At 55.4% G+C, this 9,137-nt stretch overlaps 2 protein-coding genes across 6 annotated transcripts in view; one reads left to right on the forward strand and one right to left on the reverse strand.

Moving 5' to 3' along the window:
• The window catches only part of MYO9A (myosin IXA), a 211,353-nt gene extending 208,705 nt beyond the window's left edge, over positions 1–2,648 (forward strand). For 3 of the 5 annotated variants that reach the window (XM_014959797.1, XM_014959799.1, XM_014959798.1), the window contains one exon: positions 423–2,648. In XM_014959797.1, the coding sequence (XP_014815283.1) occupies positions 423–907 (485 nt within the window). In that variant the 3' untranslated portion in view covers positions 908–2,648. The remainder of the gene's footprint in view (positions 1–422) is intronic. The other 2 variants (XM_014959800.1, XM_014959801.1) reach the window with 1 other exon arrangement.
• A 2,709-nt stretch (positions 2,649–5,357) lies between these two features.
• Positions 5,358–8,930, reverse strand: NR2E3 (nuclear receptor subfamily 2 group E member 3). Its single transcript, XM_014959789.1, has 8 exons — positions 8,873–8,930; positions 7,702–7,852; positions 6,833–6,936; positions 6,492–6,746; positions 6,226–6,407; positions 5,751–5,982; positions 5,568–5,673; positions 5,358–5,490 (listed from the first exon to the last, which is right to left on the reverse strand). Exons 1-8 carry the CDS (start codon positions 8,928–8,930, stop codon positions 5,358–5,360), a joined length of 1,221 nt encoding a protein of 406 aa, XP_014815275.1.
• Positions 8,931–9,137: the final 207 nt, after the last annotated feature.

Below are 9,137 nucleotides of genomic sequence, written 5' to 3' on the forward strand. Positions count from 1 at the left end.
TTGGGCTTATCATAGAGTGGTTTGGGCCGGAAGGGACCTTCAAAACCATCTACTCCAACCCCTCTGCAATGAGCAGGGACACCTTCAACTAGATGAGGTTGCTCAGGTTTTTCTGTAGCGTGTGGGAGCGGGTTATTCGGGTTTTCCTGCCCACAGGAATATTAAAGCCAGCGATTTAAATGGGTGCAAGGAGGGGGGCTAAGGATTAAAACACGTGGACCTGGGGAGATGGGTGGTAGCACCCAAGGTTTGGTGGGGAGATGAGCGCTCCTCCAGCGCCACTGCATCGTCCTGGATGGTGCTACCTCCGGCGAGATGCTGGGAACATCATCCTGGCTCCATGGCGTGTGTCCCCGGGGAGTGGCACTAAGATCCCGGGTGGTTTTGGGGTGTTAATCCCCCGGTGGTCCTTCTCCCAACAGAGAGAAGCGTAGCACTTACCTCCCTGCGCCCCGCCAAGGCGGAGGGGCCGAGCCGGCTGCGAAGGCACCCCAGGACCCGGCCGGACCTGACGGACCCCGGCGATGCCTCCATCTCCTCCTCTTCCTCCTCCCAATCGTCCACCTCCTGCTTGCCCCACCTGCCCCGAAAGCGCTTCCAGATGTACTCCAAATCGCCTTTCTACCGAGCGGGGGGGTCGGGCGAGCCCCCCGAAACCCGGGCGAGCCCTGAGGCCTTGGTGGGACCTCTCCGCTATCCTGAGGACAGGCCTCAGTTCACCACCCGCGGGACCTTCAACCCGGAGAAAGGCAAACAGAAACTGAAGAGCGTGAAAGCATCCCCCCCGAAAACCAAAGAGCCCCCGGACGGGGGGACGGGGGGGGGACGCAAGAGAAACCCCGAGACCGACTGCGCCGCCGCCGCCCAACCCCTCGTCCTCCTGGGGAGCAACGAGTTCATGGTCTGAGACGCTCCACCCCGGGGGGGACGCGCCGGAGCATCCTCCCTGGGCTTCCTCGTTAATGCCAGGAGGATGAATTCTTAATTAAAAAGGGCCGGTGGGGGGACGGTTTTAACGGTGGCCTTAACGGTTTTGGGGGCGAGGGGGTGAGTTGGACCGGGGATGGAGGGGCACCGGCCGGCTCCTGCGCCCTTCCTCTGGGAGCGTGGCGGGGCCTGGTCCTGGTGCCGAGTCTCCGTCGCCCGTTTGAGGAGGAAACCCAAGCCTAAAAATCCCGCGGGATCATCCCGAGCCGGCGCCGGCTCCGCTCCAGCCAGCCCAGCCCCCGCGCTTTAACCACCTCATCCACGCCAACGCCAAGCGCATGGAAAAGTGTTAAAATCTGCCAAAAATCACCTTTTTTTTTTTTTTAATTTTATTTTTATTTTATTTTTATTTTTTAACTTGACCTAACCACCTTTCCTCTCTTTTTTTTTTTTTTTGGAGACCATCAGTATTAAAAAATAATAATAATAATAATCAAGGACTACTTGAAGCTATATTTGTTTATATGCCGGTTACTGGAGTTTGTTGTAAATATATATATTTTTATTATTTTTTTTTAATATTTTTCCCCGACAGGACTTCTTTTTTTCTTTTTTTTTTAATTATTATTATTATTTTTTGGCCGGGGAGGAGGGTAGCAATGGGCTGAGCCGTCCTGCCAGTGGCACCATCCATCACTTGCCGCTACCACCTTGCTCTGTACGTTGGTTTTTTGAAGAAGAAATCTCTGGAGGTGTAATTAGCATGATTTAAAAGCGGTGCCCATGATAGGACTAATTAGCAACGCTAGCTCTTAATCCCTCCCGTGTCATCGTCACCATCGGTGTCACCTTGAGAAGCTCCGGGTACCGGAAAACCTCTGGAAAGGCAAAATTAGGAGCCCCAGGGCACTAATTAAATTAATAAAGGCTGGATCTGGCCTTTCAGGTGGGCTGGGTGTTGTGAGTTGATCCTTTCCCTAAATGCCCCCCAAAAGGGGGAAAATACTGAAAAATTGAGTCTTCCTGAGTATTTTGTGTTTTGCTGGGCATCCCCAGGTTTAGCCGAGCTGCCCTTGGGTCCCCCTCCCCCTGCCCAAAGTGCCGTTTCCTTTGAGGGATGGTTTATTTATTGGGGTTTTATTTGTTTTATTTTGGTTTCTTTTGGTTTTTTATTGGTTTAAGATTTTTTTTTCCAATGGGGGAAAGCGACAGATGCCACAGGGAGAGCCGGGACACGGGAGCAGCATCCACCTCCACGCCGCATCCCGGGAGGGGAGCGAGACGAGTCAACCACCCCCCGTCCACGGGGGAAAAGGGGGTTTCATCGGCCCCCGAGGGAAAAACAGGGATTTGGGGGCGACCCAGGACGCGCCGGGAAGGCGGGAGGTAGCCAGGAAGGTGAAAGCTCCCGAGGAGCCACCTCAGCCCCCCCTCGGAGCTGGAAATAGGAGCATCCCCAGTGCCCTGCGCCAAAACCAGCCACTTCGGGGGCTCTTTACCTAAAACCCCAGGAATTGGCCTCGAAGCGGGCAGGCTCGGGGCGGGGAGGGCCCTGGGGCAGGAGGAAGGGCTCCATCCTCAGCATCGGTTTTCTCGCCCCGGCACCGCGAGAGCAGCAGCGACAGCGGATCTGCTTTAGGCTGCACCTCCAAATAAATATATATGTGTATTTCTTTTGAGTTATATATATATTTCTCTCATATATATGTATATAAATATATATATATATATAAAGAAATATATATATAAGAATATATATTCTATATATTGAGAAAAATGTATGGAAGAATGTATATATTCTATATATAAAGAAAAATGTACATAAAATAATATATATAAAGAATATGTTTCTTTATACAATTTCTTTTATACATACAAAGAAATGTATAAAAAAGAAAATGAAGAAATATATAAAAAAGAAATATATATACTATATATACTATTGAATACATATACTATATATAATTATATATAAAATAGTAAATATATATACTATATACACTGTATATAGGAACTATATATAGTATATATATTCTTTATATATAGTATATATATTCATATATTTTTAATATATTTCTATATGTAAATAAATATATATAAAAGAAATATATATGTGTTTATATGTATTTCTTTATATGTACTATATTTACATATATGTGAAGAAAGGTGTTCTTTATATATAGTATATGGTAAGCTGGCAGCCAGCGCAGGACCCCCCAGGAATTGGGGGGGAATGGGGTTTTCCAGGGGCTCGGGCGCATCCCCCGGCAGCTCCTTCCCGGCCTTTCCCTCCAGCAAAGCACCGGATCCGGGGTAAGAAATTGGGTTTTCCGGAGCGGCGTGAATGTACTTACTACTGGAAAGGAGAGGGGCTGCGTGCTGTTAATTATTATTATTATTTTTAATGGAAATTTTTTTAAGTAATTTATAAGTCTGCTGCGTGTAAATTAAAAACAAAGTCTGTATTGTAAGAGGATATATTATCCTGTGTCAGCCGCGCTAGGAATTGTTTAAAAAAGGAAAAAAAAACAAAAAGAAAAAAAAAAAAAAACAGAAAGAGAAATAAAAGTGTAATTCTATAAAGGCAAAAGATTTCTGGTGGGGGATGCTGCCGCTTGTCGAACCCCCAACCTGCTGTCGGGTTTTGGTGGGGGAGGGAGGTTTGGGGGTGTCTTTTCCTTCTGCCATCAGCCCGTGGTGTGTATAAAAGTGCAATTTGTGGATCCTGCCTCCAGTCCTCCCCTGGCTGTACAAAGCAGCTTGGCAAACCCCTGACCCCACGCTAATTAAAGAGCTGTAACGAGGAGCGCCTGGCGCTGGGTGCTGTGTTTGATGCTGGGCGGGGGGGGAAAGGGCAACTCCCCCGGGGGGGTCGGGCAGGGCTTCCGGGTCATTCCTTTCACATTATTTAATTCCAATTATTTATACTCCCGATTATTTTCAGTTTATTTATATACACATTATATTCAGATTATTTCTAATCAGATTGTTTATATTTAGTTTATTTACAGTCAGATAATTTATTTTCAATTTGTTTGGATTCAGGTTATTTGTATTCAGATAATTTATTTTCAATTAATTTATATTCAGGTTATTTCTTTTCACTTTATTCACATTTTCCTATTAATCTCACTTGTATTCCCATTATTTAATCCAGGTTGTTCATATGCATTTATTTATATTTAGTTATATTTTATTTTTTGCTTAGTTATATTCAGATGAGCTATTTTCAATCATTTTATATTCAGATTATTTATACTCAGCTGGTGTTCTCCTCCCCTCTCCCCACCCCCGGTGCCTCCCCCCCGGAGGACGGGGACCCCGAGTCAGTGGCACGAGGAGACCGGCTGCTTTTCCCCCCCTCACTGCCTCCACCTCGGAGGACGGGGACCCCGAGTCAGTGGCACGAGGAGACCGGCTGCAAAAACCCTCTTTATTGGAATATAAAATAGGGGGGGTGGGCAGAGCAGGAGCTCCCCAGGACATGGGAACGAGGGCCCGTTGTCCCGTGTCCCCTGGGATGATGGAGCTGAAGCCGCAGCGGGGGGACCAATGTCACCCCAGGGCTGATGTCACACCCAGGTTGGCATCAACCTTTGTCAGGGTCACCCCTGGGCTGGCATCACCCTTGGCCCGTGTCACCCCTGGGCTGGCATCACCATGGCCAGTGTCATCCCTACAGCTGGTGTCACCCTTTGGCTGATGTCACCTCTGGCCCGTGTCACCCCTGAGCTGGTATCAATGGTCACCGCCAGCCAGTGTCACCCTTGGTCTCGTGTCATACCCTGGGCTGGCATCACCCCTGGGCTAATGTCACCCCTGGGCTGGCATCAACCCCAGGATGGCATCATCCCCAGCCACTGTCACCCTAGGGCTGGTGTCACCCTCAGGCTGCCATCACCCCAGCCCGTGTCACCTTTGGTCTTGTGTCATACCCTGGGCTGCCATCACCCCATGTCCAGTGTCACTCCTGAGGCTGGCATCAGCCCTGGGCTGGCATCACCTCCAGTCTGGTATCGTGCCCTAGGCTGGTATCACCCCCAGGCCAGCGTCACCCCCACTCTGGTGTCAGCCCTAGGTGACAATGTGTCGCTGTGAGTTCTGGTGCCACAGCAAGGGCACCTTGCCTGGGTCCATAGGTCCCCACTGTTTGGGTGCCATCAAGGCACCCAACCTGATGAGGTGCTCTTGGTGTGTCTGGCACCGGCTCAGGGACATCCCTTTGCCACCGGCTGTCCCCAGTGAAGCTTGGTCCCATGTCCCAGCTGCCAGGAGCATCCCAGGGTCCCAGCCACCACCCTGGAGATGGGACCACGAGCACCTTCAACACCCCGCAACATCACCACCAGGGTGAGGAGACTCAGGGTGGGGGTGACAGGGTGCCAACGCAGGGTGACAAACAAGATGGGTGACATCGGGGTGGGGGGAGGTCAGTTCTTGAACATGTCACACAGCAGCTTCTCCATGGGGGTGTTGCCGATTGTCCGGCGAAAGAAGAGCAGCTCCACACGCTCAGAAGAGATGAAGCGCAGCGCCGGGAGGAGCAGCAGCAGCTTCCCAAACCTGGGGGACAGAGCGGTGGCCATGGGTGGGTGTCCTCACCCCTGGTGTCACCCATGAGGAAGTGGGGATGGTTGTACCTGACGGGTTGCCCTGGGTAGTGAGAACGGTTGTGCTGGCCCAGCATCACCTGTGACTGGTCCTGCAGGTTCTCCACCTGCTCCGGGTCCTTCAGGCCGCGGGTCTCTGTGGGGGCAAGGGGGTGACAGGGTGAAGTGGGGACACGGGAGAGGGGAACAGCGGGTGCTGGTGGCTCCTCTCACCTGGTTTGAAGAGCACCACGGCCTTCATGCAGGCGAATTCAGTGGGGTCGACAGCCAATGCTTTGAAGCGACCGAGGGTCTCCTGCAGTGCCCGGACGTCCAGGGTGGCCGGCAGCAGCTTGCCGGGGGCTGGCTCGGGGACGGCCAGCAGTGGGCAGCTCTCCAGGGGCATGGACCACTGGATGGCACAGAGCAGGAACAGCTCACTCCACGCTTCCTCCAGCAGGATCACCTGGGGTGAGGGAGGAAGCCCCAAAATCCCCTGTCACCCTCACCCTCAAATCTACCAGCACTCAAAGCCACCATAGTTGGTTTTGGGCTGTAGAGCATCTCCTGGGTGGGGACCCTAAGACCATGGGGTGAATGTTGTGGGGATGCTCCAGCCATCCTCATCCCACTGGTTCCCTACATTCTTTGTGGTCCCCGTTGCCCCATAGGGAGGTCCCCAATGCCCCGTGGGGGTCCCCAGCCCCACCTGGTCACGGAACGGCAGGTTGGAGAAGACAGGCAGGTTTTTGGCCCATTTCACAGCCATGAAGAGGAGACGTGCTGAGGTCTCATAGACGTTTTCAGGGCTGGCCACCGGGTATGGTGCCACCTGGTACTCGCCGGTTGCCCGCTCCGGCTCACTGCCCGTCACGTCCACTGTCTCATCAGCTGCTGGGACAGAAGAGGATGCTGGTGGTCACTAGACCATGGGGACAACTCCCACCCGTGCCTTCCCCACTGGCAGCCACGCACCATCCTCAGGCTCCAGCTTGGCGCAGGTCTCGGCTGTCATCAGGCTGGCCATGAAACGATGGTTGGTCGGCGGCGTGGGCGCTCGGGGACCTGGGGTGACGGTCACGGTGGCACCAGGACCGCGGGGAGCTGGGCAGGGGGTGGGGGGGACCTCACGAGTGGTGGCCACGTGCTCGGGGGGCAGCTCAGCGTCCAGCTCGATGCTGTCCAGCCGGACCTGGGCCGTGCTGCGGGGCTGGCGCTCATTCTGCACAGCTGTGAGGACAAGGTGGCATCAGTGCTGACCACCCTACCATCATACCCCCTCATCTGTCACCATGTGTCCCCCCAACCCGTCTCACCATCCTTGTTCATGCCGGCTTGCAGGCACTTCTTGAGCCGGCAGGCCTGGCACTGGTTGCGGTGCGCCTTGTCCACCGGGCACAGCCCCGTCCCCGCCTGGCACCTACGGGGAGAGGTGGCACCTGGCTGCAGCCCCTGGGGTGGCCGCTGTCCCTGTGGGCTCCTGTCCCCCAGGGGTGTCCTGCCTCCATGGGTACCATGTCCTGGGGTTGCTTTGTCTTGTCCCCTCACTCCCCATGGGTGTCCTCCACCCAATGGGTGCTCCACCTCAATGGGCACCTTGTCCCCAGTGGATGCCCTGTCCCAGTGAATGCCCTGTCCCCAGTGGGTGAGAGGACAGTGAATACCCTGACTTGATGGGTGTCCTGGCTCCAGGGGTGCCCTGGACTCCCCCCTCAGGTCCCTGCCCCATTGGGTGCTTGTCTCCCCCGATCCCTGCCCTGCTGGGTGTCCATCCCATGGGTACCCACCTCACTGGGTGTCCATCCTCAAGGTCCCTGTCCCACTGGGTGCGTGTCCCCTGGTCCCTGCCCCTCTGGGTGCCTGTCCCCTGGTTTTCTGTCCCACTGGCTTCACATGCCCCTGGTCCCTACCCCACTAGGCATTTGTCCTCCTGGTCCCTGCCCCACTGGGTACCTGTCCCCTAGTCCCACCCCTGCTGAACATCCCTCCTCCTGGGTCCTTGGCCTGGTGGGTGCCCATCCCCTGGGTCCCCGTCCCACTGGATTCACATCCACCAGTCCCTACCACGTTGGGTGTCCATCCCCCTGGTCCTGCCCCTCTGGGTGTCCATCCCTGGGTTCCTGCCCCACTGGCTGCCCGTCCTCCTGGTCCCTGCCCCGTGAGGACCGTCCGCCCCAGTCCCCACCTGTAGATGAGCTTCCTGCGGACGCTGCGCTTGAAGAAGCCGCTGCAGCCGTTGCAGGCGTAGATGCCGTAGTGCTTCCCGCTGCTGGTGTCCCCGCACACCTTGCACAGCAGCACGGGGCTCAGCGCCTTGCCAGGGGCCGGGCTCAGCCCTGCAGGAGTGGAGCCACCACATTTGGGGTGACTCAGGACACCCCAACGTTCCTTGTCCCTCCCACCATTTCCCACCGCCTCTCTCTCCTCCCCAGCATGCTGGCCATGGGGTGTTTTTCACCTCCACCAGTCCAGCCAGGGGACGTAGATGGGGACACCTTGGGGTCTCCAGGGAGTGCACACAGGGTTCAGCATCTCCCCACGCCCCATCACCCGGGATGCTGTGGGATGAACGCTCATGGGACTTTTAGAAGGGGATGAAATGGTGTCCTTAGGGATGGGGACACCAAGTGTCCCAGTGAGGGGATGCTGGGCATCCCAGGAAAGGGCCACAACCAGGGAGGTGTCCTGGAGAAGGGCCATGGCTGTGGACACTAGGCAACCCAGCAAGGGGCCAATGTCAGGGACTGGAGGTGTCCTGGAGAAGGGCCATGGCTCCGGACACTAGGCAACCCAGCAAGGGGCCAATGGGCATCCCAGAGAAGGGTCACAACAGGGGATCCTGGAGAAGGGCCATGATAAGGACCATGGGCATCATGGAGAGGGTTAGGGTTGGGGGCAGCAGCCATGCTTGCCCAGAGAAAGACCACGGTGGGGACCCCCAGCATCTTGGAGAATGGAAACAGCTGAGGACCCCAGGCAGCCTGAAGAAGGACCACGATGAAAATCCTGGGTATCCGGGAGAAAGACTATGATGGGGGAGCTCCACCATCCTGGAGAAAGACCACAATGGGGACCCCAGGTATCTTGGAGAAGAGCCGTGATGGGGATCCCAGCCTTCCCTGAAAACCATGAAGGGGACCCTGGGTATCTTGGAGAAGGACCGTGAGGAGACCCCAGCCATCCTGGAGAAGTCCGTGATGGGAACCCTGGGTATCTTGGAGAAGGCCCATGATGGGGACCCCAGCTGTCTCAGAGAACAACCCACCCCCCGGTGACCGCGGTCCCACCCTGTGGCACCCACCGGTGACCGCGGTCCCACCCTGTGGCGCCCACTCGAGCAGAACATCACCTCTTACCTGTGGGGCTGTCATCCAGCCCGGCGCTCACCACGGACCCCGACGGCGACGCCGCCATCCCGTACCCGGCCTTCCGGACCTCTCCCTCTGCCCTCCCTGCGGCTGCCGCTGCGGCGGGTGCCCCGGGGTGCGGGGTGGTGGTGGGTGCTCCAGCAGCTCTGCGGGCAGCGGGGCTCTTGCCTTGCTCTCTTCAAGGCAGCTTAGTGGCGGGCGCTGTGTAAGCAGCCGCCTCTTTGTCACCCTCTTAATCTTTAGTGTCTGCGCG

The sequence above is a fragment of the Calidris pugnax genome, unplaced genomic scaffold, assembly GCF_001431845.1.
Source record: "Calidris pugnax isolate Ruff unplaced genomic scaffold, ASM143184v1 scaffold491, whole genome shotgun sequence".
In the NCBI taxonomy this organism is placed as follows: domain Eukaryota; kingdom Metazoa; phylum Chordata; class Aves; order Charadriiformes; family Scolopacidae; genus Calidris; species Calidris pugnax.

Bases quoted from the DNA above. Each gene is read 5' to 3' on its own strand.
- NR2E3 (XM_014959789.1), bottom strand. From the start codon at position 8,930: ATGGCGGCGTCGCCGTCGGGGTCCGTGGTGAGCGCCGGGCTGGATGAC. The intron at 5,983-6,225 runs GTGGGGCTGGGG...CCCTCACCCCAG, and splicing joins ACCTGCCGTTCCGTGACCAG to GTGATCCTGCTGGAGGAAGC. The intron at 5,674-5,750 runs GTGAGAGGAGCC...TTGCCCCCACAG, and splicing joins CGTGGTGCTCTTCAAACCAG to AGACCCGCGGCCTGAAGGAC.